This window comes from Prenolepis imparis, unplaced genomic scaffold, assembly GCF_030444845.1.
Source record: "Prenolepis imparis isolate NDT839.2.m4 unplaced genomic scaffold, iyPreImpa1.0 SCAF_2, whole genome shotgun sequence".
In the NCBI taxonomy this organism is placed as follows: Eukaryota; Metazoa; Arthropoda; class Insecta; order Hymenoptera; family Formicidae; genus Prenolepis; species Prenolepis imparis.
The window spans coordinates 15,914,105-15,938,372 of NW_028141160.1; the positions used below are offsets into that span (position 1 = coordinate 15,914,105).

General features: G+C 34.3%; 5 protein-coding genes across 14 annotated transcripts in view; 2 read left to right on the plus strand and 3 right to left on the minus strand.

Moving 5' to 3' along the window:
* LOC145949021 (uncharacterized) overlaps positions 1-13,069 on the minus strand; it is a 68,811-nt gene extending 55,742 nt beyond the window's left edge. The window contains exon 1 of one of the 5 annotated variants that reach the window (XR_014427526.1): positions 12,929-13,069. Coding sequence is in view for 3 of the 5 variants with exons in the window: in XM_083058695.1 (XP_082914821.1) it covers positions 10,557-10,696 (140 nt within the window). In the remaining 2 variants the exon portion in view is untranslated. Of the gene's footprint in view, positions 1-10,556; positions 11,156-12,928 lie in introns of those variants that run through there. The other 4 variants (XR_014427525.1, XM_083058695.1, XM_083058693.1 and 1 more) reach the window with 4 other exon arrangements.
* On the minus strand, positions 1,036-8,332 carry Jra (Jun-related antigen). The gene is made up of 2 exons (XM_083058691.1): positions 7,804-8,332; positions 1,036-7,681 (listed from the first exon to the last, which is right to left on the minus strand). The coding sequence occupies exon 2, from the start codon at positions 7,552-7,554 to the stop codon at positions 6,739-6,741; it is 816 nt and encodes a 271-aa protein (XP_082914817.1). The 5' UTR covers positions 7,555-7,681; positions 7,804-8,332; the 3' UTR covers positions 1,036-6,738.
* On the minus strand, positions 12,979-19,880 carry LOC145949018 (uncharacterized). Of its 3 annotated transcripts, XM_083058688.1 has the most exons (11): positions 19,584-19,880; positions 19,212-19,467; positions 18,972-19,114; positions 18,386-18,533; positions 17,808-18,037; positions 17,651-17,714; positions 17,341-17,555; positions 16,040-17,226; positions 15,815-15,943; positions 13,785-13,861; positions 12,979-13,107 (listed from the first exon to the last, which is right to left on the minus strand). In XM_083058688.1, the coding sequence occupies exons 2-10, from the start codon at positions 19,321-19,323 to the stop codon at positions 13,831-13,833; spliced, it is 2,259 nt and encodes a 752-aa protein (XP_082914814.1). In that variant the 5' UTR covers positions 19,324-19,467; positions 19,584-19,880; the 3' UTR covers positions 12,979-13,107; positions 13,785-13,830. The 3 variants fall into 3 exon arrangements, with proteins under 3 accessions (XP_082914814.1, XP_082914813.1, XP_082914815.1); XM_083058687.1 differs by lacking the exon at positions 12,979-13,107 and having other exon boundaries at positions 13,725-13,861; XM_083058689.1 differs by lacking the exons at positions 12,979-13,107; positions 13,785-13,861 and adding an exon at positions 13,912-15,744 and having other exon boundaries at positions 19,584-19,879.
* A 151-nt stretch (positions 19,881-20,031) lies between these two features.
* Positions 20,032-20,962, plus strand: Mrps18a (mitochondrial ribosomal protein S18A). Its single transcript, XM_083058692.1, has 4 exons — positions 20,032-20,205; positions 20,326-20,459; positions 20,537-20,660; positions 20,745-20,962. Exons 1-4 carry the CDS (start codon positions 20,073-20,075, stop codon positions 20,885-20,887), a joined length of 534 nt encoding a protein of 177 aa, XP_082914818.1. The 5' UTR covers positions 20,032-20,072; the 3' UTR covers positions 20,888-20,962.
* A 616-nt stretch (positions 20,963-21,578) lies between these two features.
* Coprox (oxygen-dependent coproporphyrinogen-III oxidase) lies at positions 21,579-23,832 on the plus strand. Of its 4 annotated transcripts, none has more exons than XM_083058702.1 (2): positions 21,579-21,710; positions 22,092-23,832. In XM_083058702.1, the coding sequence occupies exon 2, from the start codon at positions 22,120-22,122 to the stop codon at positions 23,311-23,313; it is 1,194 nt and encodes a 397-aa protein (XP_082914828.1). In that variant the 5' UTR covers positions 21,579-21,710; positions 22,092-22,119; the 3' UTR covers positions 23,314-23,832. The 4 variants fall into 4 exon arrangements, with proteins under 4 accessions (XP_082914828.1, XP_082914826.1, XP_082914830.1 ...); XM_083058700.1 differs by having other exon boundaries at positions 21,594-21,911; XM_083058704.1 differs by having other exon boundaries at positions 21,594-21,889; positions 22,073-23,832.
* The last annotated feature ends 436 nt before the right edge of the window (positions 23,833-24,268 follow it).

Consider the following 24,268-nt stretch of genomic DNA (forward strand, 5'->3'; position numbering starts at 1 on the left):
CTCTTTACTTTGCAATCGTGAGAAAGTTTGCTCACTAAACCTGCGTATGAAATTAATTATTATCTGGAATATCAGTAAAAGTCTTATATAGCGAGTCTTAATAAGATTGTTTGTTAATTTTCAAAAAGAGTAATAATATGTCTGATATGTCTCAAATTGTGAAATATTTAAAGAAATATACGCTTCTCATTAATATATAACTTATAAACGTTAATAAAAGTTCCCTTCGCTGTTGTCCATTTACGAGTTGCGCGATAAATTAATGATTGAGCAAAAATGAAAGAGATAATTAAAGCATTGGCAAGAACAAGGTTGCAAGTATTATATTAGATTTACGGATATATTATTAAAAAAACAATATTCTGATAGATTTATCGAGTAAATGAGAGATTATTAAACCTATATTTATCTTTCATAAAAAATATACATATTATTATGTATAAACAAGTGATATTTTTTATTATAAAGATAGTTAATCATTGCACAGTTAAATCAAAACATTTACTAATAATTTTGTTTTAATTTTGTTTGCGTGACATTTTCGTTTTATTTCTAATTTAAAATTGTGTACTTGTTAGTTGTTGGAGAGAAAATAAAATCAGATTTTTAGAGTTTATTAAAAGAGATTTTTCAGAACAAAAGATCGTTCCAAATAACTAGAGCATTTTTGAAACTACGTTCGCTGATTTTAATTTGTACCGAGAACTTTCTCAATTGAGCCAATTAGTCAATTGCAATAATTAACGTTGACATAGGGAGAAGGGGAATGCAGAGAGCTGTTCTATGCTCGAATTCCTCTTTGTTGTTTTTCACTTCTTTGTTTCTATCGCTTTCAAAGCTGCAATATATCTTTACTAATTTGATAATTCTTTCGAGAGAGAGAGAGATTCTTTTATAAAAAACATAATAGAAATATTGTTGTATTAAAGTGCATTCGAGAATTCAAATGCTTGTAAGCTATGTAAAAAATGACAAAGGATTGGGAAATGATTGCTAAAACTCTGTACATTAAGGGTACAAAATTATACAACTTGATCACATTTAATATATATATATATTGAAGTTTTATTTTTCGTCGTATTTCATTCAAAAATAAAATTATTCGTAAAAAAAGATTTCTTCGCTCTGTCGGTAGACAATATATAACATATATATATGTGTATATATATAATATTATTAGATTTTATATATATATTTTTAGCAATATATTTATACTCTCATGTATAATGTTATACATAACTCTACAGCGCACGCGTGTGAGTGTATGTGTATGTTCTTATCTTTCTTTCACAGGCGTCGTTAACCACCGCACAACACCTCGCCACGCGATATTATACTCTAATGGGGGTTTTTCTCGCTTACTGACTAAATCACATGTGGTTTTCGTTACTTTCATACGTTTTTGCGCTACCGCTTTTTCTCGCCCGCTAACGCCCAGAGAAAAGACGCATGCCCTTGAAAAAAAATGTCGCTCCCACGATTAACTCGAGGAAAAAAAAAGGCACGCCGTATATGCGAATGTCTGTTCGCGAGTCTGTTTCTCGTTCCTATTTAATCAACATATTCAGATGAAAATCTGTCAATCATATTTAACGCTAAATGTGCGATAATAATACAAACGAGAAAATTGATCTTACAGTTAAAACTTTACGATTTAGCCCTGAATTTTATATCTCGCAACACTATATATACCATCCATTATTAAATCTTTTAAATTTCAAAATAATCAAAATGTTGAAACTGTCAAAAGAGACGTCTTCTCTAAGATAAAATTTTTTTTTCTTGCATTGATCGCAGAGTTAAATGTTTAAAAAATGTACAGATATGCGAAGACTCGTGTATTTTATTTTGCTTCTTTTTTTCTCTATCTCGTTCTCGTCAAGAATTAGCCGATGTGACCGAGCACTACGAGTCCGAGATTCTGATGAGCGACGAATAAATATAAAGAGCATGAAACCAAGCGAGAGGAAACAGCGCGCACTTTAATCCACCGTTACTCGCCACTATAATATTATTATTATTGTGTATTATAGTATATAAGTATTTTTGCAATAATCCAATAATTCAGCCACAATTTTTTTTTCCATAAAATATACAAAAATGTTAAACCTGTTTTATACAATACATATGAAAAAATTTTTGAAAAAGAATTTTTATCCATGAAATCTATGCGAATTGTTTTCTGTATTGTATAATTCTATTTTTTTCTCAAAATACTATAGATTATCATAGTGATTGTTGCGAGTATCGGAAAATTAATCTTGAGAAATAAATACATTTTCACATTCTCGAGTTGTGTTAATATTTAAAAAAAAGTAAAGTAGTGAGAAGGAGAACGAGGTCGACAGAGACGGATAGTCACAAAAGTTAAGCGCGCAAATTATTTTGGCGTCCCCCTCCTCCTTCTCGTATCGATAAACGTGCGTTTTATAAAATATATAAAAGATCGATCGCGATCTCCGTCGCGAAGAGAGTCAATTCGTCTATCGTTAGCGCGTTTTAATTAATTAATTTGATTGAAGCTCCGTTGTCCCATCAAGAAAGCTCTCGCAATATGAGACGAGCGTCGAAAAGAGGAATTTTTTCGCACTTATTGTTAGACGTATCGTTCGCTCGTGATCGTCTATACGAAAATAATTGCCCAAAAATATTTTCAGCGAAATATACAATTTCCTCCTGCGTCGAAGACACGACTCGCGTGGATAAATCGATAGGTGTGGTCCGCGTTCACATGCCACGCACACCGAGTAGATTTCACGCTAATGTTACGCAACGTCCGCACGAAGAAAAATATGTTTTGTTGAGTGACAAAGGCTTAAATTTACATAATTCCTAGCTTTAATCGAGTATCGCGAATATTTTATTCGTCGTATGATTTTCACACAAATTATTAATTACATGTCTCTTCCTGTAAAAATAAATCATATAATAAATATATTTTATCCTCTATATTTTTTATATTACTATATAATTATATATATATATATTTTTTTTTATTACAATAATCTTCTACACTGTCCTGATTTATTACGATTCGCGAATAGACGATTCCAAGAACTCGAAAATTCTCTCGCACAAAATTATATGGACATTATTTGCGAAGAATTGCGCAATAGCCCGGCCGATATAGCGCGTAATCATGATTTTTCTCCGTCCACTCAAGTACTTATTTTTCTTCGCGATTCGTCTCATATACAGATAATGCGCGAAACGGAGGTAAAAGATTGCTTTGTTATTGCTCGCTTGTCCCTACAAGATATCTGGCGCTTTAATCTTTCCGCTCGTTATATCTACGAACCGAAAAGTTCTTCGAAATACACTTCAAAGAATTTTTACTTAAGAACTTTTTTTCTCAGATTGCAAATAACTTTATCGAGGATCGAACGGAGAGATTACGCTGGACATTTGGTATACAATTTTCATGTCACAAAGAAGTTTTTTTTTTATTGCAGATATCGAACCGTCGCGATAACGATAATTTGCGAGCATCTTCGGACTAAGCCTACGATCTTGGTATTAAAATATACGGCCTCGTATGTTACTAATATATGAATGTACGAAGAATGGCGAATGTGTATCCGAGCAATGCGGACGTTTCTCATCCTGGTACCAATGTCGCGGAAAACCGACGTAGCTTGCGACACGTGGTGAACGCGGTCCCGGCGACTATTGTGTGTATACTTCTGAATTGTATTATGTAGTACGTGTGCATGCATGTTATGTTGTGTGTGTGTGTTTAGTATGCGGCTACACGCATACACATTGCGCGTAAATTATAAGGGCATACTGGACAAGACTAGATGCACATATGACGAAATATGGAGTACTACGCGAGGTGTCGCGCAGAAAAAATCAAGGAGAACGTGACTCGCTGGCTTAAGAGCTAAGGGAAAGATTTTGGGGTTTCCCAGAGAGTCGCGCGAACGAATCCGATATTACTAATTACGCGGTTACGAGCACATGTGCACATGCATACGAGGCAAAATTAATTTTTTTTTTTTTCGATTTTGTTTGCACCGTATGCGATCTTCATTCATAACAGGTTCATCACAGCATCACTTCTTGAATTTTATCAACGACGAAAACTATAATAAATTGTAGCGAATATTTTTGCATATAAAAGATGGATTATTCATATTGAATAAAACAGTCGCTGGATTATAATTAAAATCAATTTTTCGAATATATCTCGTGTGTTTTGATAACGATAAGCATGATCGCTCGATCGTATAATTATGCATGATCGCTTCGATTAACTCTCTATATGCGTCAGTAATCGCGCGTAATCCGATTAATAAACGCACGTTATTTAATTAAAGAATCCTTTAACCGCGAGCCTATATATCGTATCCATCCTTTTTGCTCAGGATGACGATTCTTCGACAAATTCAGCGCGACTGGCGAGACGAACGATTGCTATTCTATTTGTACAGCCTTAATAGAGCGCTAGTTCTTTCAAAAGCGGGGTTTAAAAAACGAGGTCATTTCGATGCAATCCAATCAATCTGTGTTGTTGGCGAAACGACAACGAGGCACGTCGGAGAAATATCGAAGAATCGGACAATCGGGTGCATAGGTGAGGTTATTATAGTAAACGCGTCTTCTGGCGATACTTTTCTTAATTCACAAATATAGATATATATATTACATGTATCTCTTTATTTAAATTCAATTAATTTAAAATATTTATGAATATACAAAAACAATTCTTTTTATATATTTTTACATTATTTATAACAATTCAAAACTTTATACATATATATATATATATATACTTGATATAAAAATCGTCTCTCTTGATATATACATTTTATGTATAACTTTTTTCTTTAATCTAAAAAAATGTTATAATGCTTTGTTTTATCGTTCAATATTTAATTTGCATAATAGAGAATCGTATAAGAGAAAGTATTATTGTGAAAATTTAAAACCATTAAAAAAAATACACATATTAATCAATAAACTAATCTCGTTCTTGGGATGAATGATCAATTGTCGTTGATTGATTTTATCGTCTGTTACGTTTAGAACACGCGTCATTATAACATACCGCCTTAATACACGTTTTTTTTTTGCGCAGCTATAATACAGCACCGTACTCCTTAGAATTAATTTGTCAATTTGTATGCACCAAAGTGTGTAGAAGTTTCCAAAACTAGCGGAATGCTCGAGTCTCTCTCGACGCTCGCGAAGGTGCATTCGGTACAAGGCAAACGTGATCTCCCGGTTTGATTGCGCTTATCACAAGTAAATCCGTCGTACGGTTATCAGCGTAATCGCGCCAAAAAAAGGGTAAAATCTCTCTTTCTGATTGATCCATGAGTTATATATCGTTCGAGTTAAAAGGAGAGCGATAAAAAAAAAACGCGATCACGAGATCGTCGATTTTGACAAAATGTACAATCCTTACAGCTTGCACAGACGTTACTTTTACAAAGTGTCATGACTCTCGAAAATCTCTCGCAGTGCGAAAAAAAAATTACTTCGCGCTCGACATTCGAGGATGATCACATCTCTCTGTATCGAGGGAAAAAACATTTTGAAAGTTTATCACTCGCAAAGCGAACGCCTCGTATATTGAAATTTACATTTACAATGCAAAGTCGACAACGCGCAAGATCGCGAGATTTACAAAGAGAAGAAAATTGGCGCTGCCGTTCAGTGCCTGAAGAAAGAAAGAAAGAAGAGAGTCGCTTTACAAATCATCATCGCTGCAGATAGATATATATATTTACACAATGTAATCGAACGAGAAAATCGATTTCGTTCTAAAATACAAAGGGACCGTCGTGAAACCGGGAACAATTTTTCCGATGTAACAAACGGGAAGAGTGAAAAGATGGATTTCAACCTCCGGTAGAGAAATATTCGTATCTCCCGCCGGCTCTCTCGCGTTCTCTGAAATGGCTGTCGCGATACTCTCCCCTCTCGCACTACGCGCGTGATCTCCCTCTTTCTCTTTCTCGCACGCGTATATACATAATGTCTTTCGCTCTCTCATACGGACTCTTTCGCTCATACATGCACGCACGCATTCGTCGCGCGTGTTCGTGCGTATAAAGTCTCTCGCATGCGCAAAACACGCACGCGCGCACGCCCGTCACTCTTCTAAAAGCATTCTTTACGTTTCACGTCTATACGAAGGCACTCCTTCCTCTTTCTCCACTTTGACCGTCACCTCCTTCTCTCCTTCTGCTCCGCCTGCTTGCCGTTGCTGTTCCGTCGCGCAATGGTCTCCTCCTAGTCATGTCACAGAAGAATTAAAGATAGAAAAACTGTAAACGTGGTGGACCATGGACTGACTTCTTTTCTTCTTCCCTCTCTTTTATTTACGAAGATTCTTCTTTCCGGCACTCTATTTTTTTTAAAGATAGCGCTTTTTCTGCCCCGAACTTTTCCATTAGCAATATCAGCAGTTAGAGATGGACTTTGCTTTTTATAATGCTGTTTGATTTCTTTTTCACATTAAGAGATCTATTCCGTTGAGGTTGAAATAAAGAGAGAACATCTTCATATGCGAATCATAGGCCCGTATCCATGTGGTGAAAAAAATCCTTCCTGATTACAGTCGCGGAAGGACGAAATCCGAACGACGATTAACAGCTGTTGCGAAAGTTCAATGTCCGTTCCTCGTGGGAACTACGAAAGGCAAGACGATGATGATGATGAAGAGCACGGTGGCGAGAGCGAAGGACGATCGAAAAAGGAGCGAGCATTAACATTCGCAGTTTCATCCCTTCAGAATTGGCCAGCCACGATGTGACAGCCGGCATTCACGTGGTCCATGACCTGCTCCTTCAGCCGGCACACGTGTTCTTTGAGCTTGTGCACGATGCCGCTCAGCTCGGTATTCTCGCCCTTGAGCAGTTTGACCTTGTCCTCGAGCCTGGAGATGCGCTCGAGCTTGCGCCGTCGGCACTTGGAGGCGGCCACGCGATTCCTCTGTCGCTTCCTCTCCAGCTTGATCTTCTCTTGATTCTCCATATTGATCGGCGACAACGGCGGTGTGCTCGACACGCTCGGGACCGTCTGCGGCTCGTCCTTCACATGCATCAGGTTCGGATTGCTCATGGTGGATTCTGTGCTCTGCACGCTACCGGGCGGTTCGAGGGTCGTATAAGTCGCCCCGTGAATGCTGCCGGGTTCCTGCGAACTGTCAGAGTGATGTAGCTCATTGAGCGCGTCGACGAAGCCGCGCGCGTATAATTCCTGAGCCTCGGTGACCGTCTTGGGGAACAAAATCTGGGTGGTCGGTGTAGGGAGGCCGGTGACCAGGCTGTCCGACTGCGTCATGATAAATTTTTCCAGCTCCGGCGAGGCCAGCTTCAACATGTTGAGATCCGGCGAGCTCAGGATCGGCGTGACGTTGTTGAGCGCGGGCGGCAACGGAGCCAATCGCGGCCTCTTCGCCTGTGGTCCCTGCCTCTGGCAGCCGTTCAGATCGAGCGTGAGGTTCCGCTTAAGATGACCCATGCTGTTCTCGCGACCGTTCATCGCGCCGTAAACGTTCGCGTCCTCGTAGAACGTCGGCTCCATCGTCAAGCTTCGCACCATGGATACCGCCGGGCTGATAAACTCGTCGCTCGATGGAATATACGAGGTTCCCCCTCGTGAATGACCGTCGCCTTTCGCCTTCGAAGTGAGCAGACTCCGCGGCTCGCTTATCGGAACCCGAGAAGAGCTGCAAACGAAAAACTTCCTTGAAGGTTCCCGTATATATCCAACAGCTTCTTCCTACTTTCTTCGGTATATATATATATGTGTATATACGCGTTATTTTAAACTACACATAAGCGTATCTACCTTCTTTCTTGTCTCTCCTCTTCGTTTTTTCTTTCTCTATCTCTATCTGTCTACGTCAACTCTTGCGAACACTTTGCTCCGCGCTGCGGCGATTATATAACCGCGTGCGCGACTGTAAAATCCACCAACGGAGACACTGGGTCTGTCTCTCCCTCTTTCTGTTCTTCACTTCACGAGCACGTTTCGCGACACTCGGTATATCGCGCACAACTGCCGACGGCCGACGGCACTGTCGATCGCGAAACGGCGCAGAAGACACGCTGATGTCCGACGTTTGATACGGTTTACCGCGGTAAAAACAGCACCACCGTGCACGAGGATCGACTACCGTCGGCTACGGCTGTCAACACAACAATGACTCACGAAAGCGCGACGGAACCGGGCGCGCGTGTGCCGTCTCTCTGTTGCGGAATGCAGAGATCGCGACGAAGGTGATATTTACCCGTGCACGACGATGGCTCGACAACTTGTGAACACCCAACTAAACGTACTCGCTTATATCCCGTGAGTCACGTCGGCCGAAAATAGAGACGTCGTCATCGCTCGCCTCGCTCACTGGTCGCCGATGACGTTACCCGGACCGTCCTATTGGCCGGGCGTTCGACGCTACTAGGAAGTGGTGAGCGCATGCGCACTACCGGGCGTCCGGGACGCTGGAGGGAGCGTTTGAACGCCGGCACCAGATGATTAAGGTGCTATTACACCGACAGAAATTTCGTAACAGCCACGTGACTCGAACTGTCATGAACTGTCAAAAGCCTCGGGGATCGTTTCCGAACGATTTCGGGGCGCAGACGATATCGGTGATATCGATCTCGCTAATTGATGCGCTCTCTTAATGACGATGCTTAATAGGCTTGTGTGAACAAGTGGAAACGATGTTTTACATTCTCTGTCTCGCTCGCACGCGGCTATCTACGGATCTATCGCCGTCTCTTTTCGTATACAACTTTGGACGAGCAAACGAGTTTATATATGTATATATATATATACGTTTCGTGCCGAAGTTGAAGTTTTCAAAAAGTTGCGGTGATAGTAAAAAATAAGCAAATGCGAAATGTAAGATACATATTACGTATCGAGTTTCGCGTATCTTCAAAAAGATTTTAAAAATAGATAAAAATCTATTGCCTATATAAAATGCTGATATAATAAATGTGATCAAGTTTCAATATTTGTAATATCTTCCAATTTAAAATGTTTGCCTACATTATTTTTGAACATTAAAGTTTATTATGAAATTTTCTTCAAGCAAAAAAAAATATGCCTTTAAACATTTTCTCATCTAATAAACTTTAAGTGATAAAAATTACTATTTTTACTTTAATTGTCATGTTAATGTGTTGATACCAATGGCATAAAATGTATCACAGTAAGCATATTAATCTCAATTGTTCCACACTATCATATGCTCGTATACGTCCGTAATTGGTTGTCTTATGCAATTGCATGCGCGATGCATTGAACGATTTTCAGACCGATCGACACATTCGTCATTATCAGTCTCGATTTTAAATTTTAATGCAGTCGATCGTGCAAACTTTATGTATTGACTCCGAGATAAATTTACAATTCTACTCGTTTGTTACAAGCCATTAAAAATAAAATCAAAATGAGAGATTTGCATAAAAAATTTTACATATTTTCTAAATTCTTTCTTTTTACACCTGAATTTTTAAATGCCAGTTTTACTTTGACATTTTATAATTTGTAAAAATTGTATGAGCAATATTTTTAACTTTTCTGCTTATATCAATTAATTTCTTTTATCGCTGTTCGATATCTTATAACCCGTGAAAATTTTCGAGATGAGTAATTTTATCATTTATTTACCTCTCCCACGAACAATTGAAACATGATAAAGACATGATTTAAAAAAATATATAAATATTTGAATTCAATAAAAAATGCAATGCATTCGATTGTCAAATGTGTTTTCGAACTAACTTGCATATGTTACTGCATTCCATTGCATACGTTTTTCCGGGAAAGATCTTTTGATCGTTTCGCGTAGCGATTATTCTCCGAATCTTTTCCACGAAATTCGCGTTGCTGTTAAACATGCGTGTGTACTATTTACTGTACCGTTATACGAATATATCGGGTCATTTATTTACAGAAAAGCGATACCGAAAATCGTTAATGTTATCGTGTCCTATTGTTTGATTTAGATTGCATTCCAGAGTTCCATAACCGACAAAGATATTTAATGGAAAAATTTATCTCTCAGAAACCTTTGTTTAGCGATATTCTTATCGTGAAAAACAAACGAATTGGTTATTATCGTCCAAAAACTTATGTAGAATACCGAACTACATTTAAAACATTCCCGTGTGCGTTCAAACTGCGCATTAATTAATCTAAATTTAATTTGTAAATAAGATAAATGAGATAAATTTAAATAAATTATGCGCAGCTTGAGTTATGTTTTTGATACAGAGTATGTTTGTGTATACAGCATTACCTCACAAGCATTACATGATTATTGATAATAAAAGTGTTTTTTCATTTAATTCTCGTTTAATTTTACTCTAAAAAAAAAATTACGCGATTCAAAGCTTATGGTCGTAAAGCTTATATATAGTCGATTACATTAATTGAGAATGATAACGACGAATGTTTTGGTCGAAAGTCGTTCAATGCATTGCAAACGTAATTGTATAAAATGCAGACAACCATATACAGTTATGACAATACGTAGCATAATTAATAAGATGCTTATCTCGAGTTTCGCTCCTTTTTCTGGCACGCACAGGGAAATGTGAGCGTCAAGTGTTGATATCCGGTAATCGACGAGAGCAGCAAACACACTAGGTTGCAACGTGACTGATGGTACGTCGATATCGGACAATGTAGGTATATGCGAATGCAGGCATAACGATCTACGATTCATGTTGCATCGATATGATGTAACGATTGATCATGTGACGAATAATTCTACCGCCATGTATCGTGTTACGTTTTTAACGAGTATGACTTTTGAATCGAAATGTTATATCGATCATATATAATAATAATTATATTAATGTATCTGACTTTTAAGAAAAAAATGTTCCATTTTCTAAATATAATACACGGTTTTTTTTTTTCAATTATACAATAATTTCGTTTTATAAAGTCACACAGTTTTAAATTTATGTTCCGTTCAATTGTTTCGAATCGTAAATAATAATCCTCGCATCTCAGAAGTCTACGAGTCGATTTAAAGATAAAAGTCCAATTATTATGCAATTATGTAAGTGCTATTATTATGTAATTGCATTTTTATCCTTAAAGCAACACATTAAACTCTCCGAGACGCAATGGTAATTTATGATTCGAAACAATAGAGTCTTGTGATTCTATAAAACGAAATTATTTTAAAGTTGAAGAGGAAATGTATATTATATTTATAATATAAAAAGTATTTCTTAAAATCACAAGCTATATTAAAATGTATAGCATATATAATTCATAACGTATAAATATGTGTGCACATTACTGTATATTTCTTTGAATTTTATATAATTAAAGTCGTTCAAATTTATTTAATGCCTACGCATATATATATATATATATATATATATATATATATGTAGAATCTTCAGCAATAATTTTCTCTTCTCTCTCTATCTTTATTTCTCTCTTTTTCGAATTATAGTCTCACATGGGCGAGGCAGTGCCAGCTGCTTTTTTCATCTCGAAAATTAAACAAATATAATTAATTTCCGCCCCCGCGCGCGCCCTCGCGAGGAAGGTTAAATCCATTACATACATAATATTACTCTCGAATACGCGGAGGCCAAGCCTTTTTATTTGCGCACGAAAGCTGCCGGCCGTTTCCGACGACGATCAATCATTTCGTGAGCAGAGTGGAACCGAGAGTTTCACCTCGCACTTAATTTCGTGTTGCTTTTCCGTGCTTTTCCGAGTACTGTTGCCACATTAAGCGTACTCCAAAAAAATACCGAGAGAGAAGAAAAATTAGATGCTTCGATAACATAGAAAAATATCGGAATACTAGTGTGTTGCTATTATTATATTATTACGACCATTCGGTTCATTTCAAAGCTTCGTACGTGAAGTGAATAATGGATTATATTTTGAGATCTATTATCATATAAATATACTATAATGCATACATGAAACAATATTTGTAATCTTACCTCAAACGAGGCATATAACACCACATGTGCGTATGACGACAAAAGGATTAAAAATATATGTCTAATATTGTTTACCGGAAAGCCACGCGATTGTCAAAATTTTAATATATTCAAATTTTGTTCAAACAACAATTTGAGAAAATAGAGTGTATATACATTATTATATATTAATATGTAATCACGAGGCATTGTAAAACGTTCACTAAAATCATTTAGCGTAGACTCTCATTGTTACCGGAAGTTTTATCTACGTGAGATATTTTTGCATCATTATTCATAATAATAATATATATACGTTGACTTTCTCTTTCAGATTTTTAGTTACACAGATTATACAAAAAAAAATACATTATATATAGATATATTACAATATAATCGTGAAATATTATTGAATATAAAAAATAAAAAAAAAATAAATAAATAAAGCACAAAGCTTTCGCGTCCAAGAATCACTTTAAAGATATAATTTGATTTAAATTAATTTAATTAGTGATTAATTTATCGAATAATACTTGAAATATTTTGTTAGGTTAAGTTAGAGGTTAGGTGCGTATATTGAATTAATTTTTTGTCTGACGCATGAAAAGAAATATTGCATTAGGAATGAACGAATTGCAGTTAAAAATTTTATTGTCGGCAATTTTGCCGAATGAATTAATAATAATCATGATAAACAATAATTACCATGAGAAATACGGAGAGATTCGAATGTGATAGCAACACATCATGATCAAGGCAAAACATCGAAACGATCAAGATACATATTATTGTACATTCTTTCTCTCTCTTTCTCCCTTCGTTCTCCCTTCCTCTCTCTCTCTCTCTCTCTCCCTTCGTTCTCCCTTCCTCTCTCTCTCTCCCTTCGTTCTCCCTTCCTCCCTCTCTCTCTCTCTCTCTCGAAATGTAACTGTTTCGATGTAATGTACTAATCGCAAGTTATTTAACGAAGAAATAATGCCCGAAATATTTAGTATGCATACCTGGCGATGATCCATTCGTGCATCCGTTGCGTTTTGACTGCATTTTAGGCGAAGAAAACGAGATGTTGGTTGACTCTCTCGGACGTAGAAAAGTACCGGTCGCCGACACGTTGATCAATTGCAACATTTGCGTAATTCTTGCGCACGATGTTTAACTTTACGACGAACGTTTGATACACCTGTCCATGAAACACTCGCGTTAATTTTTTGGCCGCTAAATCTACTTTAGACAATAATAATCGCGGAAAATATACGGAGAGCACTCGAATGCGGTTTCGCGACGCCATGATTCGAAAGAGACTGTTGTAGTCTTCGAGATATCGAAGATACTCGAGAGTCTCGTAGCGAATGGGCGGTAAATTTGAAATTCAGAAGTGCTTGAAAACAAGATGAATAGACAAAAAAATATTTAAAGAGATGATTAGAACAAAGATATTAAATAAATATCAAAGTATTTCATTCAATTTTACATCTATATATTTTTGCCTATGATCCATGCAAATAGAATTTTATTATTATAAAATAATATATTTATTATTATAAAATAAAATAGAATAAAAAATTGAATACTTTGTTTTAAATCTATGCTTTAAATATTTTTTTTCTTTTTTTTATCATTTCTACATTTTAAATTTGCTAACAGTTTTAATATTTAGATATTTTAAGAGAGAGAACTGCAATGTATTTTTTAATAGATTTTGAAGAATAGTGTTTGATTGACCAGGTAGGATAAAACAACATTTCTTTGTCCTGATTGATCAAGCAAACATTACTGTACTCGATTTAAAATTGTGAATTATTAAAATTATATAGAGATATTTTATATCAAAAAACACAAATAAAGAATACTACGTACAAGAATATCATAATATCGAATAAGTTATCTTATTTTATATTAATCGTCAGTCTTCTCGCTTGTTTCGTCTCAGTTTCCTAAAAAAACAAAGAAATATAATGTTACGGTAGTTAGAAATTTCACATAAACGTCTACATTTATCAAAGTAACTCTGATTTGTTGTATAATTCTGTTATTTAAATTTCTTTTACAATTAGACACAGTTGCTATTCAAAGTAGTTTAGTAAAATTCTACCATCATATGTTTGTACAGATAAAATTTATATCCGATACAAATGGCAATGGAAAGTTGCGTCTAGCTAAAGTTTAAATATCACCCATGGATTTAATGAAACTTTGCAATGATTAGATATAACTCTTGTATTAAGATAATATAAAATAATACAATATTGTATCAACATTAGTTAAAGAAAGATATACGAATATGATTTATATACATCTGTACTTGGAAGCCATACAAAGACCAATTATTATATGCCACGTATCAGTAAAAATAACGTACTACAAATATCCAACATACAGTCCTCACGAGATTATTAAGATAGTTGCATCAAATGCTGATTAGATATAACTCTTGTATTGAGATAATATAAAGTAATACAATATTGTATCAACATTAGTTAAAAAAGATATACGGTTTATATACATAAACGTCTACATTTATCAAAGTAACTCTGATTTGTTGTATAATTCTGTTATTTAAATGTCTTTTACAATTAGACACAGTTGTTATTCAAAGTAGTTTGATAAAATTCTACCATCATATGTTTGTACAGATAAAATTTATATCCGATACAAATGGCAATGGAAAGTTGCGTCTAGCTAAAGTTTAAATATCACCCATGGATTTAATAAAACTTTGCAGTGATTACATATAACTCTTGTATTAAGATAATATAAAATAATACAATATTGTATCAACATTAGTTAAAAAAAGATATACAAATATGGTTTATATACATCTGTACTTGGAAGTCATACGAAGACCAATTATTATATGCCACGTATTAGTAAAAATAACGTACTACAAATATCCAACATGCAGTCCTCACGAGATTATTAAGATAGTTGCATCAAATGCTGATTAGATATAACTCTTGTATTAAGATAATATAAAGTAATACAATATTGTATCAACATTAGTTAAAAAAGATATACGAATATGATTTATATACATCTGTACTTGGAAGCCATACGAAGACCAATTATTATATGCCACGTGTCAGTAAAAATAACATACTACAAATATCCAACACAGTCCTCACGAGATTAAGATAGTTGCATCAAATGCAACTTAATTAATAATCTCGTGGGGACTGTATATTGGATATTTGTAATATGTTATTTTTACTGACACGTGGCATATAATAATTGGTCTTCGTATAGCTTCCAAGTACAGATGTATATAAACCATATTCATATATATTTTTTTAACTAATGTTGATACAATATTGTATTATTTTATATTATCTTAATACAAGAGTTATATCTAATCACTGCAAAGTTTCACTAAATCCATGGGTGATATTTAAACTTTAGCTAGACGCAACTTTCCATTGCCATTTGTATCGGATATAAATTTTATCTGTACAAACATATGATGGTAGAATCTTACTAAACTACTTTGGATCAAATGCAACTATCTTAATAATCTCATGGGGACTGTATGTTGGATATTCGTAGTATTATTTAATCTTTTTGTTTTAAAACATCAGTTAACACAGAAAGAGAAAGTGATAGAGAGAATAGCATTTAATCTTAATATTTTATAACTGTTCAAATTTGAATATATTATGCAGGACTATTTTTACTGCTGCCAAAAATCACAATTAAATAAAAAAAAAAAAAAGACGTTAACATCATTTCATCAATATGCAAATAATTATAATTTTCATCTATACGCAAATAATTTATCTTGTTTTACATTGACCTATCTTCTCATTAATTTCGTCTCAGTTTCCTAAAAGACAAAGAAATATAACCAATGTTTAAACAAGCTAAATCTCATATTTTATTCAATTTTTACTTACTTTTGCAAAGTAGGCTCTTTCAAATTTACTGGCGCCTTTCTTCGTCTAGGGCGACCTGAAGCATAGTTGTTCATCTTGCTTTCCGAGTCCCCAGTTTCGTCCAGCTCTGAATTAGACATAGTTTCTCTCCTGCAAATCCGGAATATTAAAAGCTTGTATAATTTACACGATTTGTGAAAAGAATTTTTATACACAAATATTCTAATAATTTGCAATTAAACATACGTGTGATCATGAGCGTTTCGGGATTCTATATCATCAGCTGATGGCATCCTCGATTTAACATGATATTCATTAAGCTTCTCCAAAACAACTTTTGCCTTGCTTGGATCTTGATTGTTCCGCGATTTGTCTCTTTTCTTTGTCTTGTTTTCCGAAACATTTTTAATATGATTTGTTCCGTTTTCAAAGTTCAACGTTTTCGCCATTTTATTTAAATCTTTTTTCGTCTTTCTATTTATATTCTTTTTCTGTGATGTCGACTCTTTCTCATGATCCTCAATTGAACTTAATGGCAGTTTTCTCATGGCAGTCTCATCATGTTCCGATTCGTTGAGAGTCTGATTTGACACAGATGATATCGAGTTATTCGCAATGCTTGGTCTTGAAACAGTAACATCGGTGTCGTTATTGATAGAATTCATTGTGGTTTCTTCCAAATTAGGCAACCTCAGCTCATTAATATCGAATTGCATGTTTCGCATTGGCTGACGCGATAACATTAGTGTAAAATCTTCTGTCACTTCGGGGTGGTCTCGCCTCAGTGTCACGAAACGTGCAAAATTTATCGTATCCTCTTCAGAATTATTATCCTCTATGTTATTTAAATTTCTTTTACGATTGAATACATTTGCTGATGAAAGTTCGCAAAAATTATCATCATTTTCATTATTCTCATGTAAATAAGACTCATAGCGATCAGCAATATGTGTTGCATCTGTATCTAAAAGTTGACTATCACTCACAGATTCATTTAAATTTTGTTGCGATGACTCTTCTGTGTTGCTTTCTGCACTACTCGATTCATCGTCATCATACATTAATTGAGATGTGTTATTATTGACATCAGAAACATGTAGATCATTAAGCTCTTCTGGTTCGTTATCCCGCGATGGTATGGTGTTATTAAATAACCAGCTTGGGCCTTCTAACGGATCTTCTTCTCCCCAATTCCTTGTATTATTCTGCGATAATCTTGAATTTTCTATTACATTTGAAATCTTGTCAAGACCTTTATCCTTGCTGCTTATTTGTATATTGGAATCCTTTTTTGATGTTTGTGCGTGTGTTTTATTTTCCTCGTTTGAATTAGACATACAGGTCTCTGATATTATGACATTTCCTTCTGATGGATCAGGTGTGTTATCATTATTCTCCTGATTTTCAATGTCATCAATTCTGTTCTCAATTATCTACGAAAATAATAATGATACATTAACAATTTAACAGTATATATTTTCAAATAAGAGATAAGAAAGTATTTTATTAGAAATAATATTTTTTTATGTGTATGGATAAACACTTACTCTTCTAATATTAATAGTCTGAGAATTACGTAGTAAATTGGATATATCTTTAAGTTGTATTGTAGGACTAGCTACATTAATATAATTTGCGCTGGTTGTTGGAGCTTCATCAGACCATCTGCTTCGCGATCGCGAATAAGATCCTGACATTCGCTTGGAATGATAATTTCTTCTTCTTCTTAATCTTTGTTCATCAGCAGATGTAAGTGATGTATCTAAATGTTAATAATTATATTAATTGAGCGAGAAATTTATCGCGATTAAGTAATTTAAACATAATTAATAATTTGTGATTAGTATTCTGTCGTACCATTAACTCTAGGTGAAGAGATCGTTAGTCTTTCTGGCATTCTGCATGCAGTCCGATTATTTTCCTACAATAATTGCATATTGTTTATAAAAAATGTATATATATATGTATATAGGAATAAATACAAAATAGGGATACAAAATAAATGTATACATACGTATCTAAGTGGCGTAGATGGTAAAGAAACTGTAATTGATGATCGATTCTCGCTTATCTCTGAACTATTAGGAGTAGTTACTTCTTGTATATCACTTAATCTTGATATATTTTCCATATTAACTCGACTCAAATTAATTGTGGGTTTAGTAATAGTATGTCCACCCACCATGGGTTTTACTACACCTTTAGTAGGTGATTTTGTCGACAATCTATTAGACGGTTCTCTTCCTGAAACATTCCAAAAATCGTATTTTATAAAGATTTACAATACAGTACAAAGATAACATGCTTCTAACACAATGTACAGTCGCGGGCTAAAAGGTTGTCCGCTGAATTATGAATTTTAGCAATTTTATTATCATTTATTTAATATATTAATATATTTGCCCCCTTATACATCTTGTACATCTGCTCCGCTAGAATATGCCGTATGCATTGGCGCTTACATATATTTAAATAAAATCCGTATTTCGAAACTTATCATAGCAAAAGCGGACAACCTTTTAGTCCGCAACTGTACATTAAGTTGCAAGAAATCTTTGAAATTTAGCAACAATATGTTGAAATATTCCTTACTTCCATCTGGAACAGACGATAATCTCATAGTGGTACTGGAAGTAGTGAGTTCTTGACACATAGATAAAGTACTTGTTATATAACCAGTCACAGTGATCAACATCTTCAATATTTCTTTCGAATTATTCACTATATTGGCAATTACAGTCTAAAAAATAAATAATATATATAAATAAATAATTTAAAAATTCCAAATTTTTAGAGAAAAATGCTGATTAAGAAATCAGACAAAAAATAAAGCTAGAAAAGGATCAAGCCAAATTACAGTTGCCTAAATTTGATAAAAATAAACATATTGAAAAAATTTAGATAAATTTATATATTTATATATGAATATTATATAATCTATATAAATTCAATGTTATATATCTACATATAATATTAAATTTATATATAGATTTTTAATAACATTTTCCTGTAATATTTAGGTTACTTTTTTCTAGTTTTTTTTTTACATTTTACAATATTCTTCCTTCTAACCTTTCTTCATTCTGATTGGAACTTGTATCAGCTTTGTTTTAATAAATAAGTTTGCATTCCATCCAATTATTTCTATTTTTCAATTCTCAATGTAAATGATACTTACATTTTGTGTGTTACATACTAGATTTAACTGTTGATTCTCTGCAATTAGCTGAACATTCTGTGTAAATAATGATTGACCGTTTTGTTTTTCCTTTGAAAGAGCCTTGGCCAAGAAGTTATTGTTGCTCTTTAATTTTTCGTATACTGAAAATAAATAATTTTATTAGTAAAATAATGACCAATAATATAGAAAAAAAAATATAAGGTAAACACAATCGATGAGGAATTCTAACTCTCTTACATGGTCTATATGATCGTTCCTTGTAATGTTTTCCTAAGCAGGGTGCTCTTTTAGTAAGCACACTGACCCTTTTAGCCTTTCGAATTTTCGGCATTTGTGGTATTTTCGGCATATTGTAGTTAATGTTTAATTCTTTTATGCAACAGATATATGCGTATATATAGAGATAACGATGTAATATACATAGACTCTAGATTTAGATTTCACAATATTATCTGGAGAATTCTCTTACTTATTTCGATATTTTATTTCTATCCTGTGTATGAAGAATAAAGATAAATTTTTATTATTTATCATTAGCACTTTAACATATTAGTATTAATTAAAATACAAGTACATATATTTGGTATTATATCTCAATGTCTTACGTACATAGATTTCTTAGAGATTTTGTTCTTTCTCGTTTGTATCCAGCCAAACATTTATATTTATAATATCTTTATTTGTAGTAAATATTATAATTTATATTATACAAAATATATCGTCACACACTAACTTGCCACAAACGTCCGTTATCGTTCCGCCATTGAAAGAGCTAGAAAGAGATCGTGATGAGAAACGTGTTTTCTCAAAAATGAAAACCCGTACTTGGCGTTTACGAGTTTATAGAGATACTTTTTATCATTGACGATCATGCTGAAGAGAAAAATCATAAAAAGACTGCTTGTAAAATCAATAATTAAAATTAAAATAATTAAAATTAAAATAAACCGAGTTTGTAGAAGATAAATGTTGGAAACAAATTTAAGTATATATGACGCTCGTCTATGTATTTTATATGTCTATGACGTTCCGTTTTCTCCATTATGTATAACCATCTAGTTCTAGTATAATAGAAATCTATGATAGAGAGTTGACTGCATGTTGACAATTTTTACAAAAGTTGTAAGAATGGCGATTCTATGTCAATATGTAAAAGAATTTGGAAAAAGTTTAAGAATATCCGAACCTATTAGAAATATATCGCTATCTGCAACCGCATGTTTAAAAGAAAGTGAGTTTGCTTTATTAAGTATCACTTGTCAAATAAGGAATGCAATTTTAAATCATCCTAATCTATTGCTACATATCCGACCTGCTAAAAATTTTATATATATTTAATATTTTAACGCAGTAATCGAAAAGAAGGACGGTAAGGTTTTAACCATCGAAGCTCGTCTTGTACCTCACCAGAGGGAACATCTACAAGTGAAACTAGAATGCAAGGCATGTCCCCTTTGTGCCACGGGACTTAATGTTAAACATACAGTAAGTTTTCTCTATGGTGAAATTGTTTATATCCTATTTTGTCAGTGCTAATTTAAAGCTACTCTTACGTTTTACAGGATGTTCTTATATTGAGTCAGTTCCTGCGAACAGATGGCTGTATGTTACCACGTAGAATAACAGGTCTATGTGATGTGCAACAGAAAAGAGTTACCACCCTGGTAGCTATGTCTCAGAAAGCAGGTTTGCACAAGTATTACTTTAAATATATTTTATATTCTTTTATTTAGAAATATATATAATAATTATTTTGCTTTATTCTTTTAGGCTTGATGGCAAACTTAGCTCCAAAGTGGAGTAAAATGGATCCTAAACGTAGACGAGACTGGAAAAAATTTAACACATATTTTGATGAGAAGACCATCAGACATATATATAGAATTAATAAAGCAATAAATCAACCTAGCTAAAATTGTATAAATAACACATGTTTATTAATACACAATTGTTATACAAATGAAGCAGTATATTCGAATTCAGAAAAATATAAATATTGCTATATGAAGTAGACGTTGTTGCTCATTAAAAATTTATCTGATTTTTTTTCAAGTTATTAAATTAAACGGTTTGTCATTTTATCAAAATTTAATTTTCTCAAAATTTTGCACGAAGGATGTAAAATTTCTGTCATGCACTCACTTACTACTTTATCGAGTGAGTTTCTAACTTCGTCAAACTAACTGAATATTTAAAAGCCTCGATATTTTCTTCTTCAAATTCGTGTAAATTCTTAATGTAATAAAGTAAGTAAAAATAATCATATTCTTTTACGATACGCCATAAAGATGAAGAAGACAACGAAGGGAAACTCTCTACGCAAAGTTGCGCTGGAAAATTCCGCGATTAGCCTCCATATGTTCTAGAGACTTTAGAGAATGCTCGACTATGATTCGTCAATTAGCTTACGGCGAGAGGGAGAGAGCGCGTGTCGATATGCGCGCGCGTTCGACTTTAACCTTCAAGTGGCGCTGCGTCTCGTGGTCGCGCGGCGGTCGGAATTCGGCGGCGCGGAGTGGGGGTGAATGGTGGGGGGTGCGCCGTGCGCCGCGCGCGCATCCCCCCACCACTCACCCCCACTCCGCGCCGCCGAATTCCGACCGCCGCGCGACCACGAGACGCAGCGCCACTTGAAGGTTAAAGTCGAACGCGCGCGCATATCGGTGGCTGATGTTCCATCTACGTATTTTATTACGTCTGTGGGCCGTGTTTTTATTCCTCCTTCCTACTGTTATGGCCCGTGAATTTTTCAATCATTTCTATCATTTGAATCATTTGATCAGAGCGAAAGAGATAAGGATTTCTCCATCCCGATATATCGATCAAATATTTGTAGCGTCAGTTTAAGCGTTAATTTAATTTAATCTCATTGTCAGTTGTATATCAAATGCGTTAGTTGCACTTTGTATATACCGGTGAGCGAAGTGAAGTTAACCAGTTAGTTTGATTTATTTTTTATTTTTTAAGTGATTTTTCAATCATGAATATTAATCTAATCATTAATCTAATTTAATGATCTGATATCGAATCAAGAAACTGTTTTTAATTATATAATTATAAGAATATCTTATACGTGAAAAATTCTGCAAAAAAATAAGGTTTTAAATTTTGTTGCAGGTATTAATATAGATAATTGGAAAGAATCATGGCTACAAATATCATTTTAAGGAATTGGAAAAACCTATATGCCCACAGTATTAACTGCTATATTACATGGAGCAAATCAAAACATCTCAAGCATATTGGAACAGGAATCTTGGCAGGACTCGCAGCCTACAGTGTATCTAATGTCACTACAGTTCTGGCAGCGCAAAAGGATTTGCACAATTATGTTAAAACCTTTATGGCAGAGCCTATCACATCTGTTGAGAAATTGCAGAATAATCAGAACAACACGAGGACAAAAATGGAGCTGCTGGTGATGAAAACACAGGCAGATTTTTGCAGAGCTCTCGAATCATTGGAGAACGATGGATCCACCTTCAGAGTGGATCGCTGGTCCAGGAAAGAGGGTGGTGGTGGCATCACCTGCGTGCTGCAAGACGGACAAGTATTCGAGAAAGCTGGCGTTAATGTTTCTGTGGTGAATGGCATATTGCCACCTAATGCGATCCAACAGATGAGAGCACGTGGCAAGAAGATGGAAGACTCGGTACCATTTTTTGCTGCAGGCGTGAGTGCTGTAATTCACCCGCGCAATCCTATGATTCCTACGATTCATTTCAACTATCGTTACTTTGAGATAGAGAATCCGGACGGTACTACACAATGGTGGTTTGGAGGCGGTACGGATCTTACACCGTACTACCTGAACGAGGAGGACGTCAAGCACTTTCATAAAACGTTGAGGGCTGCGTGCGACAAGCATAATCCCTCCTATTACGCCAGGTTCAAGAAGTGGTGCGACGATTACTTCTACATCGTACATCGTGGAGAACGACGCGGCGTGGGCGGGATCTTTTTCGACGACCTGGATAGTCCAAATCAGAACGAGGCATTTCAGTTTGTGACTTCCTGCGCCGAGGCAGTCATTCCGTCGTATATTCCCTTGGTGAGGAAACACAAGGACGACGGCTACGGATATCCCGAGAGACAGTGGCAATTATTGCGACGAGGTAGATACGTCGAGTTCAATTTGATTTACGATCGAGGCACCAAGTTCGGCCTATATACACCTGGTGCGCGATACGAAAGCATACTCATGTCTCTGCCCTTGAATGCCAAATGGGAATACATGCAGAAACCTGAAGACGGCTCAAAGGAATCGCAGCTTTTGGAAGTACTGAGAAATCCGAAGGATTGGTTGGATGGAACGAAGAAGGAAGGTGCGAGAACTTAGATTGTAACACATGTAATTCCGAAGTAATTTCCAATTGGGAACAATTATGGGATGGTGCAAGGTAATATTATAAATATAGATTATTATTTTAATTACATGAACGAGATTCAAAAACAACAGAAGTGTATGTATCAGTTTTAAGAGGTGAGAATTTATAGACATATGTATATATAAATTTATATTATAATTATAGATATATATTTAATTATAAATATATAATTATATATATAATATATAAGTATTATATATATAATTATAATATACAATTATAGATATATCTATAATTAAGTATATTTATATTTAATTATATAAATATATTTAATTATAAATATATGTATATAAATTTACATCGCGTTCCAACTTTGAGTATTAAGATTTTGAGTATTTGACATCAAATGTGAATGTGGTGCTTCCATGGAATATCAGATATCAATGTTATAGAAATATGTTGTAAATAATCAGGTATAGAATAGACACAGATTTTGTACAATATACATGTATAATTAGAGTAACCGGTCTTGTACAATCATACGTAATATATTCAAATTTATAATTTTTGTTAAGAAATTAGTATATATAAAAAAGTCAAAATATAAAATAGTATACAAAGAAATATATAAAATCTTTTGAGCTATCCTCTTTAACTTATATAAACTACACTTTATATGAACTACTTTATTCTAAAAACTTAATTAAATTCTATTTACAATATAGTACCAGGCATCATAGCCGAGAAAGATTTTTTTCGTACAGTTAGGATATATATGCATATATATTTGTGAAAGTCGATGGTAATGATATTTAATCTCATAAATTTAATTTTTTTAATATTCAGTCTTTACAGAAATTGTTTTCCTTTATGTTTTTTTCAGTTCATATTAGGCAGTTATACAAAGCAAGATATCAGATCTTCTTAAGATAAAATATAATATTATATTAATTTTAGACATCGTGT

Coding starts and splice junctions, on each gene's coding strand:
- Jra (XM_083058691.1), bottom strand. CDS start 7,554: ATGGTGCGAAGCTTGACGATGGAGCCGACGTTCTACGAGGACGCGAAC.
- LOC145949018 (XM_083058688.1), bottom strand. CDS start 19,323: ATGCCGAAAATACCACAAATGCCGAAAATTCGAAAGGCTAAAAGGGTC. Junction 18,038..18,385: donor ATCGTCTGTTCCAGATGGAA/GTAAGGAATATT, acceptor GGAATGTTTCAG/GAAGAGAACCGTCTAATAGA. Junction 15,944..16,039: donor CGAAACGCTCATGATCACAC/GTATGTTTAATT, acceptor CCGGATTTGCAG/GAGAGAAACTATGTCTAATT.
- Mrps18a (XM_083058692.1), top strand. CDS start 20,073: ATGTTGACAATTTTTACAAAAGTTGTAAGAATGGCGATTCTATGTCAA. Junction 20,460..20,536: donor GACTTAATGTTAAACATACA/GTAAGTTTTCTC, acceptor TACGTTTTACAG/GATGTTCTTATATTGAGTCA. Junction 20,661..20,744: donor AGCTATGTCTCAGAAAGCAG/GTTTGCACAAGT, acceptor TTATTCTTTTAG/GCTTGATGGCAAACTTAGCT.
- Coprox (XM_083058702.1), top strand. CDS start 22,120: ATGGCTACAAATATCATTTTAAGGAATTGGAAAAACCTATATGCCCAC.